The following is a 19,924-nucleotide window of genomic DNA, read 5'->3' on the forward strand; positions in this document are numbered from 1 at the left end:
GACTGCCTTTCTTAATTATTTAATGTGTCCAGGTTGAGCTGAGCTATGCACATATTATCCTAAACACTAGCTCGGACCAGTAGGGATCATGTCTGTTTTCCCCATACGGAACCTATAAGTATCCTATGACTGTTTGATTCATATGGATCTTATATAGTTCAGATAACAGCAGAGGAGACTTTTAGGAGCTGTTATGGCATCTGTTTTATTTAAGACTATGCTAAATGGGCTTAGAGTAAGGTATTGACAGAGATTAAATGTGTTAAGGTCATTTCATTATGAGTTTACAAGGGACTTTTGAGAACTTGCTGACTTTAAGATGCAGATGAGCTGAATATCTGTGTGTGTGTGTGTGTGTGTGTGTGTGTGTGTGTGTGTGTGTGTGTGTGTGTGTGTGTGTGTGTGTGTGTGTGTGTGTGTGTGTGTGTGTGTGTGTGTGTGTGTGCGTGTGTGTGTGTGTGTACCAGATACCTCCACCCAGAAGGCTTGCCGTCAGACTACACCATCTCCATAATGCTCCGCCTACTTCCTGAGACCCCACAGGAGCCCTTTGCGTTGTGGGAAATTCTCGATAAGGACAATGAGCCATTGGTGGGACTGATCCTGGACAGTGAGTTTTCATGTTTTGTTTTTATTGCTTTACTGTATACCATTGGTTCTCAAACTTGTTCATGTCAAGGAAATTGTAATTTGGCCGTGGACCTCCATCCGAAAATATTTTGTGAAACGGACCCCATACAAGGATTAGTGCAAAATTAAAAATCAAGATTTGTTGAAAATAGCAGATCTACAAGCACACAATGCGTTGCAACGCATCACACTGCAACGCCTGCAACCTTTAAATTGTCTGTTTTCAAATAGCCGATTTACAGTATATAGCAGGGGTCTTCAATGTTTTCCAGGCCAAGGACCCCCTAGCTGAGAGAGAGATGAAGCAGGGACCCCCTCTATATTGTATAAAATTGTGTTTCAGAATAAACTTTTGCTGCTCTGTTTTTCCCTCTACACCTATTACTCTTTGCCTAATCTCTCAAGAACAGATTCTGCACTGCGTTGGAATCTGTCGGGGAGGTTCGTCATAACGTGTGCGCATGGGCGTGCCTTCAGATCAGGAAGCAGGCCGCGCTTTACCCAATCAAATGTAGTGGGCGGGATTCACGTGTCCGTCGATCCTTCCCCCCTCGAAACAAACCGAAACTAATTTAACAATAGCGTCCGCGGAGCAGACAAAACCACGGAAAGATATTCATATTTTAACTTACTCTTTCATCATAGAAACAAGTGGGCTTATAACCAAAACGATCCATGTTCTCTGGGAGAAGTGGTGTTAGTGTTCCGTGTAGAGATATTGTTAGTGGGAATGAAAACATAGTCGCACCAACCGGAAGTGATGCGCTGAAGGCATACACAAACACCGGTTTCCTTGCGCTCTGGTGTTACGTTTTCGTCCGCCCAGAGCCAACAGACATAGAACAAACAGCAGAGGGCGCTGTTTTTCATTTTCAGTTGGCGATGGGTTCCCAGATTGCTCTTTGCCAAAATAGCGATCTACAAGCTCACAACGAGGCGTTGTGAGCTTGTAGATCTGCTATTTTTGGCTAAAGTTCTCCTCAGAAAAGGGATGCTAGGCTTCAAGTGTTTAGTGTAAAAAAAAAAAATCCTATCACACAAAGATTTGGCGGACCCCCTGTAGTAACTCTGAGGACCCCCTAGGGGTCCCGGACCCCCTGTTGAAGACCCCTGCAATATGACAAGATTTCAGCTGGCTGGTCCCTGCTGTGAACATGCTCATGTACATACTGTTTTCCCTTCAACTGAACATTAATGATAGATGAAACTTCAGTCAGTCTGGAGCAATTTTTGGGGTAGAAACCAAATCATTACCGGAAAATGAATCTGCTACATGCTGACAGTTCATTATCATTAATAATCAATGGTTTGGGTGTGTTGATGATGTGTCTAGGTATAGTAGAATGATGTTTTAAAATCAGGTTTTGTTCCAAATTTTTCTCCCTTACCAAATTTCAGTGGGGTCTAACTACAGCTGCTAATATTTATGTCCTTCAACTCCCACCCCTCAGACTCTGGGAAGACCCTGACCTTCTTCAACTATGACTATAAAGGAGACTTCCAGACAGTCACCTTTGAAGGATCTGAGATCAACAAGATATTTCATGGCAGCTTCCACAAGGTTGGTCTCTGACACTTAACCAATGACATCGAGACTCTATCCACTCAAAGGCTTAATTTATATTGTGTCATACAACTCTTTCAATATCCAGTAAACCATCGGTAAACCTTTCAATATCCAGCCGACGCTCTACTTCCTGAGTCCCTTAGAACACCATGTGAAATAGATGTACAAAGCTGTGCAGTAAAAAAAGAATCATAAAATGTATGTTATCCCATCATCTTCTATACCATTCATTGCATATACCATGCATTGTATCGTAAAGTTTGTGTTTTAAACCATTCATTGCAAGTTAGTTAACAAACAAAACCAATGTTCATACTGCCAGCTCCCTGACAAAAAGCAAGACATGTTGTGTGACTTTTTTATATATTTCTCAGAGTAAGAGTAGTGTCTAATAGACTCCTTTGGGACTTCTTTCAAATCAAATAAAATCAGCAAAAACATTGAACAGATAAGTAAGTCTAGCCATCTGGTTTCTCTCTCTCTCTCTCTCTCAGTCAAAATGCCATTGAGTAGCCGTACATCAGACTTTTTCCTTTTCTGTTGCTCTCTCTGTTGGTCACAATGTGAAAACAAGAAGCACATGAAGACACATTGAGAGAGTGCAGGAATATACAGCAGGAGCTGTCGCTACTCTATGAATCACAGGCCCACACGCACATAACGCACAGAAAAAAGATCGTGATCTCGATTCAGACACCTATGCGATCTCGATTTTAAATTATGACGATTTTTTTTTTTTTGCTTAATATTTTTATATTTACAAGAGAATTGTGTGAGAATCGTGTGAGAATCGTGATCTCAATTCTTATGGAGGAAAATCGTGATTCACATTTGAGCAAGAATCGTGCAGCACTAACGCACACACACACGCACGCACGCACGCACACACGCACGCACGCACACACACACACACACACACACACACACACACACACACACACACACACACACTGACAGAGATCATAAGATGGAGAAGGCCTCAAAGACCAAAGGCAAAGAAAGGAGAGACTCACCGAGAAATGATGAACAGAGATGGCAAGGAAAGAGAGATCGGAAGAGTGACAGAGGAAAGCTGGGGGAATCACCATGAAAAAGGGAGAGAGAGCTTAAGGAGATAGACAGGATACAGAGAGAGGAAACAGTTCACATAATGTTCAACTTTGATCAGTCAGCGAAAGTGTCAAGTAGTTCTATCCTCATCCACTATAATGTCCTCAGATACAAGTTCATGTTGGCCTCATCATGTACTGCAACAATTCTAGGTTCAGAAAATGTTTAACCTTTCATTCAGTTTCATTCACATTGTTTCAAGTTTTTATAATTGAAATTATGAAAGCTCAGATGTTTACTTTTGACCCCAGAGGGGAAAAGAGGAAAAAATGCAAGAATGATTAAATAGACAAAGTAAAGGAGAAACAAAGCAAAGTATGTCATTGAGGAAAACTAAGAGTCAGAATGGGAGAAATGTATTCATTGTTCGAAGGAAAAGATGAGCCAGTGTTTTCTGACAGATAAGGTGATACTAGGGGGAATTGCTATCAGGCTTGTAAATGAGGTGTCAGAATATGGTCACTTAAAGGTGACAGTCTTGATGTATAATCCAAATGTAGACAGTAGCTCTGAAAACAGAAATTTGGGGAGTGGAGAGATCTTATTCATTCTATATTGATTGCTCTTGATGCAGTAGTTGACAGGATACGCTGACCTGTGATTTGAATAATATGATATTTTAATATTGGCAATTGTTATTATTTTATTTTACTGATTATTTTATTTAATTTTTCTTTTGAGACAAATCAGTTCATATTAGTGAACAAGAATAACCTTCTCCCAAATTAAAATTGTACACTGTACATTAGTGAATGACTTATACCACACAATTGCCCCAAGCTTTCTTGCTGTCCAAAGATTGTGGAACATGAGAGAAAGTTTCTTTCATGACATTGATTGATTGATTGATTGATTGATTGATTGATTGATTGATTGATTGATTGATTGATTGATTGGTTGATTGATTGATTGATTGATTGAATACTTTATTAGTCAGAAATGTAAACAGCACGAGGTACAGTAAGACATTAAGGATAAAAGGAACACAAAAAAACAAAAAAGCCCTGGGGAATAAAAATCCTCAACAAATACAAAGACTTGAACAAGTGTACTTGTACTGTACTTGTACAAAGGAGAAAGAATGTAAGAACAGCGGTAGTGAATGACACCTCCTTTCCATGGGAAAATTACATTTACCTCCCCTTGTGGTCTCCTGATAGATGTTTCTTTCAGGCCAATTTTGAAAGAAACAATACACATCCTTCAATGGATGGTGTCAGGGCATGTATTACAATGTAAATTGCAAATTATAAATTGAAGGCTCAAAGCAAACCAAAATTACTAAATAGCTAGTAATGGATGAAAACATGGTACAGTCATTTTTGTTAGTTTGCATAGCCACAGTAGCAGTTTGTTTCTCTGATTGTTTATCATTTCCCAGGGCAACTGTTACAAATTGGATGTTCACAAATGTTGAAACTTTCAGGGCAGCTGTCTGAAATCCTATAGATTAACCATAAATAGACTGACAAATAATTATAATTAAAATGTTGTGTTTCCAAGTTGACTCAGAGCCATAGATAAGATAACAATGAGGAATGTATTATTGTTGCCATGACTGTGTTGGCAAGAAATCAAACTGCTGTTTTAGTACAAGTAACTTTGTCCAAGTTGCTAATGAAGCTTTGGCAATTCCACCAACTTTGATGTGTCTACAATTTCAGTTTATGTTATACAAAACAGAAGGCACCATTCCCAATTAAAGATAGTCATCCTCCTTATGCAGGGTTTGTGTAGTAGACGAGACTTTGGCTAATCAGAATTATGAGCTGAAGCTGAAGGAGCTAACTTTTCCTCTGAGATTTGCTTATACGATTAACAGCTGAGTGTAATTTAGCCTGTGTAAACGCACAACCCTGGAGCTGACAAGTCCAATACGGCTGAATGGAGTGGACAGAAAAGGAGGTTAGGCGCACGCACATGCGCACACACTTTCAGCCTTTAGTGTCATCCCAAAATAATAGAAACACTCCATTTTCACTTTACTTGAGTTAATGGTGATTTACACTTAGTTCGCTCTGGTGATGTGCACCAAAAATAGAAGATCCATTATTAAGATCTACTACCTTGAGTAATAAATCTGGCTACGGTCCTATTTATGATGAACTGTCACTATTTCTAAAACTCAATTGAGGGCACTTAGTAAGTCCAGTGTTCCCACTAATGTGAAATTCTATAATATATATTCTTATGCTGCTGTTTAGATGAGATTACAGCATACTGTAGGTTATCTCAGTCAATGAATTAAATTACAGTATCCATCAAAGTACACTTTCTTTGTTATTTCAATGTGCAAGGCTGCTACAAAATAATATGTTGCAGCAACAATGAGATAATGTAGCGCAGAATGAAAATGTGCATTAGGAAAATGACATTTTTCAGTGGTTGTAAAAAAAGATAAGAGAAACAATGAGTCGGAAAGAAAAAGTGAACCACCCCTGACAGAAGCAAACAAACAAACAAATGAGGCACTTTATATTACTGATACTGTTGATATCTGTGACAGCACTAGTATTAGAAAACACACCTGTGTGCTTGTGTGTGTGTGCGTTCGTTCGTGTGTGTGTGTGTGTGTGTGTGTGTGTGTGTGTGTGTGTGTGTGTGTGTGTGTGTGTGTGTGTGTGTGTGTGTGTGTGTGTGTGTGTGTGTGTGCGTGCGTGCGTGCGTGCGTGCGTGCGTGCGTGCGTGCGTGCGTGCGTGCGTGCGTGCGTGCGTGCGTGCGTGCGTGCGTGCGTGCGTGCGTGCGTGCGTGCGTGCGTGCGTGTCCGTGTGTGATAGAGAGAGAGAGAGAGACAAATAGGCTAATTAATCTTGTGCTGGCAGTGGTATTAGAGAAATCACAGTCAGCCATCTGACCCGCCAGAAACAGCACAGGGTGCAAAACACCATGATGCTTATTCCCCTTATACTGTACTTCAACCTTTTTTTGTTTCGTTTTTTCCATAATGAACTTCTTTTCCCTTTGCTAGGGGTTTCACCCTAGTAATATAAAAAAAAATTGAAAAGCTAAATCTGCATTAGTATAATAATTTAAATTACCCGTTATCCGTAAAGTGCACTTTATCAAATAATTATGCTTATATGCCTAGCTACTCACAAATGGACAATTGCAATTTACAATTTACATTTTAGGCATTATTAGCACTTACAAGATTGAGATCAGCGTAAATGGCTTGAATTCTACATTAGTCAACAAACAACAGGAAAATGACCAAATAAATAGAATACACAAACACTGACATGCATTCGAGCAAATTCATGTAAAGATATTGACATCTATTCAAATGCATACAGTATGGGTATGCACACACATAAATGAGCACACGTTTATGTATGTACGCTTATGTATGTATGCTAACATGTACAGTATGCATGTGCACATGCAGTCATTCTTACTGTAAGTGCAGCAAAGTAGATTCCTCAAAAGTGACAGCCTCATTTCCTCCAAATCACATTATCCGGTACAATTTGTTTTACATCTACAGTACCATAACAACGGCCACAACATCATCACAAAAGCACACTCGTCACTTGGCTGTATTACTCAGAACATTGCCTTGCCGTGCCCACACGCTCTAACCAAGTGACATTAACCTTAACCATAAGTGCTAAATGAATTTTCATCGTTTTTTTTCACATGGATAAAGAACCTAGAACTATGAGAACAGAAAGCCATTATAGAGCAGCTGTACAGACAGCCACAGAGAAATGAGCTCTGACACTCAAATATGAACTCCGCACTAGCTTCACATGGTGTGTGTGTGTGTGTGTGTGTGTGTGTGTGTGTGTGCGTGTGCGTGTGCGTGTGTGTGTGTGTACGTGTGCGTGTGTGCGCACGCGCGAGTGAAAGAGAGAAGAGAGAGAATAATAGTGAAACAAGCTGATAATAATAGTCTAGCTTGTCCTACTTCCAATGTCTTGATCCAGCTCCAAGAATGTCTCATTTTCATTTTCCGCTTGCATTTGTTTGTTTACTACGAGACTATTTGAATTTCATGGTTGATGGGGCTGGCAAAAGTTTGCTTTGAGGAGGCATGATCACAATTTTGGTAGGAAGCAAAATGAGTTATTCAAGGGGCTAGTTTCCAGGGCTAAACAAAGGGAACTCTACACCCATGTATGGTGCATATACCAGTTGTAGAGGCAAGGATGAAGAAGGAGGAAAGCCACTTGCTGTATTTGATTGTATATCATCTAAGGGTAGGTCTGGAGGTGCAGGTTTTCAACATCAGTATTCAGTGTGTTATACTGCCTTTTTCAATTTACCACCACTGCTATTATATATTATATACAGTATGTCAAATAAAGCCAATGGTAATTCCAGGTTCAAGGTTCAATTATATCATTGTCACCTACAATTATATATTTATTTATACTGTATATTGTAATTGTAGGTGACAATGATATAATTTAACCTTGAACCTTGAATTACCATTGGCTTTATTTGACATATTGCCCAGAAAGGGGTTAACCCTTCCTCAGAAAAAAGCTTTGCCCTTTCCGGGTTGCCTGGGATTTGAGAGAAGCTTTTAATATGATCTAATACCCACATGTCATCTCTTCCATACAGCTCCATGTAGCCATCAGTAAGACATCAGCTAAGGTGGTGTTAGATTGCGCTGTGGTTGGAGAGAAAGCCATCAGTGCAGCTGGTAACATCACCATAGACGGAGTGGAGATCCTGGGACGGCTGCTCAGGTCCAGAGGCCGACGGGACAACTCTGCTCCAGTCAGTATGAATTCTCACATGTGTATCACTGTATACTGTAGTACTCTCAATTCAGTTGCCTTTGAACAAAAGCATGCAAAGTGCATTGCACAATAAGTTGTGCTATCAGCAACACTGTAAAACTGAATTTTGAAACACCTCTGACATGTTTATTTACAACGTGTGCTGAACTTCATTATGATATTTTATCAGGATTCTTCAATAATTTACCTGCTCTCATGTTTGATCTATTATTGTCTCCGCCAGGCCGTAAGGCATGGCCGAGACTATGTTTTGCACCATGTCTGTCCGTCCGTCCGTGTGTGTGTGTGTGTGTGTGTGTGTGTGTGTGTGTGTGTGTGCGTCCGTCCCTCCTTCTATCTGTGGACAACTAATCTCCGGCGCCGTTGGCTTGATGGCAGCGAAACTGTGCACACGCCACACACACTCCCTGGATGCCAGAGCGGAACCTCTGCCCCAATTTTTCACATGGGCCTGTTATAGCGCCACCAGGCCGATTTTTGCAAAAAAAAATTTTTGACATTGCTCCTACAGCTTTCGTCCAAACATCACGCAAATCGGTACACAGTATCTCTATAATCATTAAACTAAACGTCTCTTTCATATTTTTCATATTCGATCCTGATTGGTTAAGATTGGCTTCCAAAGTTTGCAGGTGTGCTCCGTTTTGAACAAAATGCCTGAAATTGTGCACGCACGCCACATTCCCACTAAGCCGAGGAACAAATGCCACTTGAAATTTTTCAAATCAGCCTCATGGTGGCGCTATAACAGGCCTATTCGTGTTTTTACCTATAACTGCACTGATCTGTGTAAAACTTTGTATGCACACTTTCTAGAAGCCAAGGAAAAATCTTTGCCCTGCATTTTTTCACATCTGCCTTTTATAGCGCCACCAGGAGGCCGACTTATGTAAAACACATTTTTGGATATTACTCCTTCAGATTTTATCCAAATTTCACGCAAATCGGTACACAGGATCTCTAAAGTCATGTGATCAAGGCGGATCTGTTTGATTTTTCATATTTCATCCTAATTGGCTAGATTGACATCTAAAGCAGGAGTGGCCCGTTTTGAACAAAATGACGCAAATCATGAATGCAGTGTCCGATTGTGCTGAAACTTTGCTCGCACATTTGCACTACGTTGAGGATCAAATGCCACCCTTTCAACATTGACCTATTATAGCGCCACCAGGAGGCAGATTTTTGCAAAACATTTCTTTTTATATTACTCCTACAAATATTGTCCAAACATCACGCAAATCGGTACATATTACCTCTTTAGTCAAGCGATCAAGACAGATCTGACCTGGCGGAGACCTGTGCCTCTAGGAGCACTTTTTCTAGTTTTGTGAATGTTTTGCTGAACAGAAAGTAACTTGATTCTCAAGTTCAACTTGAGTCTTATTTAATGAAGACACAGAACAGTATGCAGGAAGCACATTGAACCTTGATTGAAGTGTTTATAATAAGTGCAAGTGGCATGCCTTTGTTGACATAGCAAGGTGACTAGATGTGAATGGCATTCATATATCAATAAAATTGGTATTTTTATGGATTGTCACGGAAGGCTTCAATTAACCCCACTAGTTTCTTAAGCAACAGGTCAATACTGAAAATGGGTCACAGCAGGTCTTCATCTTTTGCATCCCCACATGAATACCTCTTTGTTTTAATGAGCCTGCGTCCCGAGGCTGGAATAAATTGGCAAAATTTGGACCAGAAAAAGTGCTCCTCGGAGCCCAGGTTTCCGCCAGGTCAGGTAGGTTTTTGTGGGCCAGCAATATTTGAAATGCGCCAATCAGGATGGAATATGAAAAATTGGACATATGCGTCTTGATCACATGACTATATAATAGAGATAATGTGTTCCGCTTTGTGTTGTGTTTGGACAAAATCTGTAGGAGTAATATTTAAAAAAAATGTTTGGCAAAAATCTGCCTCCTGGTGGCACTATAACAGACAATGTGAAAATGGTGTTCTGTCTTCCTTGGCCTAGAGGGAATGTGTGTGCAAAGTTTCACGGCAATCGGACGCTGCGTTTATGATTTGAGGCATTTTTTTCAAATCAAGCCACTCCTGCAAACTTCACATGTCAATCTTAGCCAATCAGGTTGCAGTATGAAAAATCGAACAGATGCGTGTTGATCACATGACATAACATTTGCGTGAGGTTTGGACAAAATCTGCAGGAGTAATCTCAATTTTTTTTGTGCAAAAATTGGCCTCCTGATGGCGCTATAACAGACCGATCTGAAAAATTTGGGGCAGAGGTTCTGCTCTGGCATCCAGGGAGTGTGCGTGCACAGTTTCAAAACTCTGTAATGGGTGCATTACAGGGTCCTGTAAAGGAATTAAATTAGGTGAAAAACCACAGTTAGACATTTTCAATGGAGAGCATTGAAAACCCTGGGATTAGCTTCTAATGCGTTGTTGGCCTGTGGCCTTTCAGGGGCTAACATTCAGTATGCACATCAGCAAAATACAGTGTTCATTTAACTCTGAAACCACCTTTCCTAAACAAAAGGATTATTATTTCACTGAAACGGCAACAGGGAGGCACAGAAATAATTACACCCAGTTTTCTACCGGCCATTGTAGAACCTCTTACAGGTGTGTGGAATCATGTTTCTCTACTGTACAGTACAGTACAGTGCAGTAGTTGAAGTCTATTTATTTAATACCCAAAATAAAACAGCCAGATTCACTGTCAGTCAGTGTCTCAGTGGTGGGTTTCCATATATTTAAGCCATGTTCTTGACAATGATAACATGTTCAATGTAGGATAGATACTGAGTTTAGGTTTATAGCTATTGAATGTGTCTGGATTTTTGGATGGCTAGAAATGTAAATGAGTGGAAATGGGCTTTCAAGTCCTGTGTCAGCAAGGACAATTTTTCTTCTTCAATAACACATCCCACTTAAACCCTAAACCTCAAGTGCCCAAATTTTAGAAATAAATCAGTGCTAACGATAGAAGAAACACTACACCATAAAATCCTCAAGTGTTAATTTTTGTATTTATAACTCAGAGAATGTACACATGTAACCCAATACCCTTACAAGTCAATTTAATTACATACAATATGAACACTCTCAGTTAAATTATACTCCTGTAAATTGTTATTGTTTAGTTTGCTAACAGCCAGACTTTCTCTGACTATCTTCCAGCATATTTCTGCTGCTCATTTGTGCTGTTTAGCAGCCAGACTGTCTCTATCCTGGCTTCTTATCAACACGGAAACACACATCTTATCTTAACATTACAAAATACCATGGCAGTTCCAATGCTTTTTCAATTCCAATGTTTAGTCTGCTTTAGTTCTTTGCGCGTTTAAGTGTGTGTGCATCTGACTGTACATGTATGCCTATTTGTGGCTGAATACATGTCTGAGGGGTATACTGATGTGTGTGTGTGTGTGTGTGTGTGTGTGTGTGTGTGTGTGTGTGTGTGTGTGTGTGTGTGTGTGTGTGTGTGTGTGTGTGCGGGTGTGCGGGTGTGCGGGTGCGTGCGTCTGTGTCTGTGTGTGTGTGTATGTGTGTGTGTGTTCAGTTCCAGCTCCAGATGTTTGACATCATCTGCAGCACATCGTGGTCCAGTAGAGACAAGTGTTGTGAACTTCCAGCACTGGTAAGAAATGGAATCTTCAAGTTGTATCTTTAAGAACTAAATGTTTCTAATATGCCAACAATACATTAATATTGGTAATATTAGATATACAAAATGAATATTGGCATTGCATTTGGCTATTTTAGAATAAATACTTTTGTGCATTTTGGATGTGTGTATGCTATTCTGAAGCTATTCAGGGAGTGCTTGTTTTGGTTCACTCAATGTCCTGCCTATGTTTGTTTTACAACAAACGTTTGACTTCACTTGAGCTTTGAGAACAGGGCAGGTGCGCTGACAGCAAGGATGAGCGAATGCCCTCACCTAACAGCTGATGGCCTCGCACGTCGACTCGACAAGCCCACCATCCGAGTTGGCATGCTATGGTGGACAGAATAGGTTATCACGTGAAGCAATCCCCCCTCGCATTCAGCCGTTCACAATGATTGGGGCCATGGTTTTGAGTTTTCCTGTCTTCAGAATAGCATACACACATTTTGGACACCTGCACAAGATGAGAACAGATGACGTTTTGGATTAAACTCTCCTGTGGCAAACCTTTGGGCTTTAATTAAAGTTGAGAGTTGTTCACAAACGTTGGAGCTCTCTGTGCGAGCTCGAGGTGGGAAGAGTTGGCAACAGGAAGCTGTTGGTGGTACTGGGTGAGATGTGAGTTGGTGGGGAATATAACATTTTAACACCCACCCACTCTCTCTCTCTCTCTCTCTCTCTCTCTCTCTCTCTCTCTCTCTCTCTCTCTCTCTCTCTCTCTCTCTCCCCACCAACAGTCTTGGCCAACAGAGTCAGGGCTGCATTTCACATTTAGATTTGTGCACAGTGGTGATGTATGCGTCCTCTCAAATGAGCATGCATATAAAAGCATGAAAGCCAATACCATTAATGGCTTTACTAGAGGGCTCATTTATTTGCCTATCTTTATGTCTTTAAAAGTGTTTTTGTCATATTATATATGAATCAAGGAACATAGAAAGTGATAACTTTATGTCTTTACGAGCTAACTGTGTTTCCACACCCATAGTGCTAGCGATCGGATAAGGTGTGTTTCACATTTTCTCACTTTGCTGTACATGTGTGTCTGCTTTTATAGAGAGTTGAAGAGGAATGCCCTCCCATGCCTCATGCCTGTACCTGTTCCCAGGACAGCAAAGGACCACCAGGACCCTCTGGACCCCCTGTAAGAACACCATTATCTATGTCATTTATTCATTGATTCTCTCTCCTGGACCAGCAGTAGAAACACACTTTATCTATGTCATTCGGTGTCGATGCGACGTGTTCTGAGCTGGAAGATTGGCTATTTTCGGCACGCTGCATCGTATGACAAAGTATAAATCAGGCTGTATCCTTCTCCTGGAGACAGAGAGGTGCTTGCATTCTTCTCACGCAGCAGCAGGTAGAATAAAACCTGATATGGGTTAAAAAATGAGAGCAAATAAATGAGCTCATTTAAGTCTAGTCACCTTTGTCTATTCTTCCTCTCTCCTGTACTGCTCCTTGTTATGAAGTATTTTCCTACATCCCCCCCCCCCACCTCCCTCTCTCCTCTCTCTCTCACCATCTCTCACTGTCTCTCTCTCTGCTCCTGGGGTACTGAGGTCCAGGAGTGTGGATCAACAGTGGTGTGTTTGAAAAAGTAATTATGTGGAGATTCCATTTATCACAGCCGATTACAATTCCCTCTTCTCCTCTCTGTCTGGCTGGCCAGATCCACTTTAACCTCTTTGCCCCTTTCTGATATTTATCTGTCTCTTACTCTCAAAATCTCTCTTTTCATCCCGGTACCAGAGTTCTGCAGTGCAGACAACTAGTGTTCCTCTCTCAGTGTGATTTTGTCATTGTCTTTTGGCTCTCTTCCCCTTCTCGTCTCGCCATACCTGCCTGCAAGTACAGTGTCAGACATCCTCTTTTCTGTTATTCCCTCTTTCCTCCTCTTTTTCCTACATTTTCCCATTTATCTCTAACGCATGCCTGAAGCATATGGACACAGCTCCTCTCACAGTCTCTCTCCTTTTACGTCTCTTTTATGCCATTGTCTGCCTCTCTGTCGTTTTTGTCCCCTTCTCTTTTCTTGTGTCTGTTTTATTTTCCTTACATCTTTTCAAAGAGCAGAGATGTGGATCTTTCTGTCTTCTGCAGATAATCTCTGTCTGCCCCCAGAAGGTCTCTGGCGCAGGCAGTGAATGGGGTTTGGATGACATTATAACTATAACAGATGGATGTTGATGAATGGCTTAATGTAGATATGATAACCACAGCTACCATGCTGTCCAGCTGCCACCGTTCTGAGTATGCATCCATTTGTGTGTGTATGTGTGTGTGTGGGAGGGATAACGCATCCCTTTGGGGAAGCTAAGAAAAACAAAAATTATATCAACGCCACTGGCCTGGAAATTTGAACAAATTATGCACTGGGGAGTTGAACCGTGGCTTGCTTAAAATGCGTAACTTTTGCTCTTTGAATCACATTTCCGATTTCTCCTTTCCTTTGTGTTATTTATTTCTCTGCGTGGCGTTTATAGAAAAGGCACCTGGACACATGAGGAAAGATGGATTCCTCCATTGGGGTTAGTTAGATGTTATCACATCTGAATATCCCCTCCTCCTAGCTTTTTTTCCACACTCATCGTCATTTTCCTTCAATATCTTCTTCCTCTTCCTCTGTCCTAATGTTCCTCTCTCGTCCTTGTTCTCTTTTGCCAGATTTATACTTAGTTAGCGGGCCAGTGTCACACACCGAAAATAGCCGATCTACAAGCTCACAATGTATCACGCTGCAACGCGTTGTTAGCTTGTAGATTGGCTATTTCCGATGCGCGACACCGCCGTGCAACCAAGTCTAAATAAGGCCTTTCTCTGCTACTTATTGGTTCTGCTCAACCTCCCCCCACACCCTTCCTGCCACCGTCCCTACTATCCCCTGTGGCCATATAGGAACTACCTGGCCACCCTCTCTGTCCCTGGAGGGACCTATTAAAGCAAACACAGGAAGAGGATGTAGTATCCCAGATGGTTTGATGACAAGCATATGTGTGCGGCCTGGCCACTGTTAAACCCTGGGGCTAGTAGGGTCAACTGAAGGTTTAAAACTCCCAGAATCCTCTCTGCAACAAGTGTACTTGCAGATGCAGTCAAATTGATCTGTAATCTGCAAAACAGATCGCAAATGACCACCATGCATCATGCAAAAATACATTTGAACTCTGTGACAGAATTACATGCTTTGGATGTTATTAAATGTTTCAAGGGTGCTGCCTTACTATTTTAACTTTATTGAAACAGACAGTTCAGTGCTGACCCAGAGACAGGGGTCTACACTAAATGCTACACTATTTTTGTGCTCAGGTAAACTATTGTTTTGCAACATTGCCTGTCTAGTTTCAGCTGTGGTTTTGAATTGTTTTCCAGGGTGGTCCCGGCATCAGGGGAGCGAGAGGAGACAGGGGAGAGCCTGGGGTGACGGTCAGTAAAATAAAGTTACTTCATATTCTGTTGTCACTATCTTATGCCATCAAGCTCTGAGATAAACATGCTCAGTTTCAAATATGCTGAGTAGTCTATCCATCCATATACAGTAAAGTAATCAGTGTTAAGTGTGTAAAGTGTAACCAACTTAATTAATTAATTTGGTTATCTACCGTTTATGGGTCCATATGTACACTTAAAGTTAGATTAACACTGGATTGTACAGTGTATGCTGTACTTTATCTTTGACTTTTAAAAGTTATCCAGGAGTAAAAGTTGGACCATGTAGAGCTAAAAACGGAAATGATTCAGTACCACTGCTAGCCTCTTTGCAGTTACTACTTCACAACGGGGGGTCCTTGAGCGGGTTCCAGGGGTTCTCCAGCTAAATGATTGATAGTTAGCAGCCAAATGGACCCTTACGTGTCTGTAACTCAAAGAGTATACAATTTGAACCAAATGGACCTTGGTTCCATTTATACTGTACGCTCTCAGAGTTAAATTAACTCTGTACTGACTATTTTACAGTGTAGATCCCCCCTCCAAAAAAGGCCTAATGCATATAAAACCAAGGGTCCTTGAAATTAAACAGGTTGAGGATCACTGTGCTGTTGAATAAAGAAGCACAAGTGCTGTTGAATAAAGAAGCACAAGTCCTGTTACTACCTCCCACAGCCCTTAATACACATCTACTACATTGATTACACGGCTACTGCTGACATGTAGGGAAAAAGCAGTATGGGTTTGTGCAAATATGTTTCTTTTTTCTCTTTTAGTAGAAATCTTACAAAGGCCTTTATGTGCACAGTAATGCTTCATGGCTCCACAACCCATGAGAACCCATTTGAAGCCCACTGTATAATTTCAATGAATGCATGTCAAATCAAACATAGTTTTATTTTAGTTTTACTTCTGGAAAGATATGAGTTTTTTTTCATCCGCAATGCAATGATGTATCATGTAAAGCACTGTTAATTAATGTAATGTTAATATAATATTGCATCCAATAAAATTTAAGCAATTTAACCTTGTCCGCGGCCAAAATAAATACATATTAATTCCAGGGTCCTTCACATGAAAACGTTTGAGAACCACTAATGTAAAGTACAGGACATGGACGGGCCCACCCAGAACTTGGTCTAATCCCTCCCCACCTCCATTGAAACAATGAGAGCGTGTAAATATACACCATGTGTGTGAAGGATATAGTTCTGTTGCTTTTGGAGTGTGGCACAGTTCTCTCTCTTACAGGGGTGAAGCATGGCACACACTCATAAACCTATAATACAGTAAAATACACAGTGTTCATTTAACTCTGACACTGACTGTAATAATGTACCCTGATATGGTTGCTGTCAGGTGGAAACCTCATATTTTCAAAACCATTCCTTTTTCATTATTATAAAAAAGAAAAATAGCCACGCGTTGTGAGCTTGTACATTGCTGTTATTTCCACTACTTCGACACTACACTCTTGTATGATGAAGTAGGGCATAAATTTAAGGAAAAACATAAAAATGTCATATATGGAGATAAAAGATTTCTGCCCGACGACGGCAATATTAACCCTCCAGACTTTACTGCATACTCACACATATGCACTTGCATGACTACAGACACACACACACACACACACACACACACACACACACACACACACACACACACACACACACACACACACACACACACACACACACACACACGCGTGACATTTTCCTGGTTACTTTAGCTCAGGGCTAATCATAGCTTCTGTAGTAATTGAGTTAGGCAGTATGCACCTTCATTTGGACAGTTGGTGTTCATCAAGTTGTACTTTATTGCAAGTTTCATCTGTATCTGTCTCTGAATGTCAGACCTACTGCAGCCTTACCTCAAAATACAAAATGTGTTTCTGTTATTAAGATAAAGGGCATCAGATTTAAGTTCTTATTATCCAGAGCGACTTACAATAAGCAAGGTAAACACATACAGTACATGCATCAGATGCAGAGAGACAGTGTAGTGCCTCAGTAAACTAGGATTACCAAGAACCTAGCATTCAGTCTAAACAATATTCTATAAAATAACAATCTCTACATTGAAACTATAGGGTACCAGGTAAACAATGAACCTAGCATCTGTCTAAATATCATGCTATCTAAATTACATTTTAACATGCATAAGTCTGCATGGTCGTCAAGACTAGGTCAAGTGCTACGGGCTAATATCTACATTTCACTATAATGGATCCATGTATTCAATTTTGTATGCCTCGCTACGCTTTCTTTTTATTTGGGAAAGACATGAAGCAGTAAAGCAATAAAGCAGAGCAGGGATGAAGGTTACGTTGGCTATTACTGCCGGTGGAACAATAAATGTGCAAGTGTACATGATTGGAAGCACTCACTTCTGCCTCTCGCTGCTCTGCATCTTCAACACGTGTACTGTATATACACATTGATCCAATGAACCATGACGACCGCTGGCATAACCTGATTATGGATGGGATGACACATGCCTAACTCTATTTCCTGGAGTAGACATGAGTGTGAAAACGGTGAATACAAATGAGCTGGTTGTAATAAGGGTCACCTGTGTTTAACTTCATGCAAATTGCATGTGATTATAAAGTGGGCTGCCAGAGGCAAAGGTGGTGTTTCGATAGTTGGCAGTGGCTCTAAAACCGAAACACCTTGCTTGTGTTGAAGATTTAACAAGACAGGGGAGGGTAGCATCTTGCATGTGTTTATCTTCTGTTATTGTGCTTGACATAGTGTGCAGTTTGAATTAGATATAATGATAAAGAAAACATCCTCACTGTCATATACATCTCATTATAACACCTTTTAAATGCAACTTGCCCGTCCCAGTGCCTTGCAGCTCAGTATAAGCAGTGGAGGCTGGTCTGAAACATGAACATGAAATCTGTACATTTTTTAACCTAATTCGACCCAGATGTGGTTTACTTTTCCTCGGTAAACCAGGAAAGAAAAGGGTAGCTGCTGAGTCAAACAGAGTTAAGCATCAGATTTTCGATGATGGCTCTGTTGGACTTAGTACTCATCACTACTGCAATGAGAGTTACCGCAGTACAGTACTGCACACATTGTTGCATGCAGCATTATGCTGCAGGCAATTTGCCTCTCTTCACAATCTTTGGAGACACGTTTTAACCACTTTAACTGTCTAGTCTTATACAACTGGACGTGAGTTACAACTAGACTTTGACCGCTTGCTTCCGTCTACACGAAATCTTTTTTGAAAAATTTGGCGATCTACAAGCTCACGACGCAATACGTTGTGAGCTTGTAGATCTGCTGTTTTTGGCAAATGCCAAGAATCATGGTTATAAGAATCATGTTAAAAAATTACCTGGCAAGTGGAGCCTGCATCACCACCACGGCCCAAGAAGCCATCACGCCAAGGAGCTGTTTGGATCGGGGGGAGTCTGGTGCAGCGCTCAGGTCCTGGACCTGGTGAGACAAAGGAGGAGCCTAGTCCCTCCACGTGCCAGAGCCTCCCCCAGTCCCGGCAGAGTAGTCCCGGCAGAGTAGTTCCGGAGAAGCGGACTCAGTGGCCCTGTCTTTCCCTAATAGGACTGACCGTGGGTAGCTACTGGGACGTAAGTCGGGGCTTGATCAACCCCGGCTGGGTCACCTGGGCGAGGGTGTATGTTGTTGCGAGACCCGAAACACCCGATGACCCCAGGCTACAACACTGATGATACGTCCCAGGTGCATCCATGTGATGTTTTCTTTATAGTATTACGACCTGAAAATGCATTTTCTGTTTACTAAAGTGCTGGAGAGATGGGGAGACCCATGTTACTGAACAAATAATCTATAGCAATGACTGCAATCAGAATATAGAGCTATTTAACACTTATTTTAACAAAAATAATATCTCTTACACCCCTTTTTAACCAATTGATATACTGTAGGATACATTAAAATGACTGGTGGCTTGTCAGGAGTGTGGGTAATATCTATTAAACTGATCATTGCACTGCATCATTTATTAACCATTTCAAAAGTAGAATGAACTCTAAATAATTGTTTTTGTTGTCCTTGCAGGGACCACAAGGCACAGTAGGAGACAGTGGCCCTCCAGGACCCCAAGGCCCCCCAGGACCACAGGGACCCAGTGGGCTGTCTATTCAAGGATCCTCGGTGTGTGTGTGTGTGTGTGTGTGTGTGTGTGTGTGCGCGCGTGTGTGCACATAGTCTTTTCTAAGAGGGTATACAAAGCAGTAGTTGGTTAGTAGCAGTTCGATATACCACAGTACCATTTGGTTCCCTCATGTTTTTATTTAGTGAGATAACAGAGGGCACTTGGGCTAGGAGTTCAGCTTGGGGACTGAGTTTTTGGGTCTTTGCCAAAATAAACCAACAATTAATGATGAATCCCTTCAATCCAGTTCCAGACAGTTGTAGGACTTTTGCCAAGCCACAGTAAAGTTGTTCTAGGGGCCTGTAATGGTCTAACATTCCCATGATTACACATACCATTTCTTGTGTCTTGTTTTCCCTTTTACATTGATAGCCATCTTTTATAGTCAAAGCTCCATTTGAATTATAATGTCATTGTCATGTTGTTTTTTTATTCCTCAGGGTCTTCCTGGAGAGAAAGGGGAGAGAGGAGAGAATGGTGCACCAGGGACTATGGTGAGATATACCCTCTTAAATATGAAGAAAGGATAATGCTACACACACACACACACACACACACACACACACACACACACACACACACACACACACACACACACACACACACACACACACACACACACACACACACACACACACACA

General features: G+C 41.1%; 1 protein-coding gene across 4 annotated transcripts in view; it reads left to right on the forward strand.

Annotated features, from left to right (window-relative positions):
* The window catches only part of col14a1a (collagen, type XIV, alpha 1a), a 169,290-nt gene that overhangs the window by 117,333 nt on the left and 32,033 nt on the right, over positions 1-19,924 (forward strand). For all 4 annotated transcript variants that reach the window (XM_080427017.1, XM_080427019.1, XM_080427018.1 and 1 more), the window contains exons 32-39: positions 468-610; positions 2,082-2,191; positions 7,878-8,036; positions 11,592-11,669; positions 12,757-12,843; positions 15,075-15,128; positions 19,187-19,282; positions 19,724-19,777. In XM_080427017.1, the coding sequence (XP_080283143.1) occupies positions 468-610; positions 2,082-2,191; positions 7,878-8,036; positions 11,592-11,669; positions 12,757-12,843; positions 15,075-15,128; positions 19,187-19,282; positions 19,724-19,777 (781 nt within the window). The remainder of the gene's footprint in view (positions 1-467; positions 611-2,081; positions 2,192-7,877; positions 8,037-11,591; positions 11,670-12,756; positions 12,844-15,074; positions 15,129-19,186; positions 19,283-19,723; positions 19,778-19,924) is intronic.

The sequence above is a fragment of the Gymnoscopelus braueri genome, assembly GCF_963280865.1.
Source record: "Gymnoscopelus braueri genome assembly, chromosome: 4".
NCBI classification, from domain to species: domain Eukaryota; kingdom Metazoa; phylum Chordata; class Actinopteri; order Myctophiformes; family Myctophidae; genus Gymnoscopelus; species Gymnoscopelus braueri.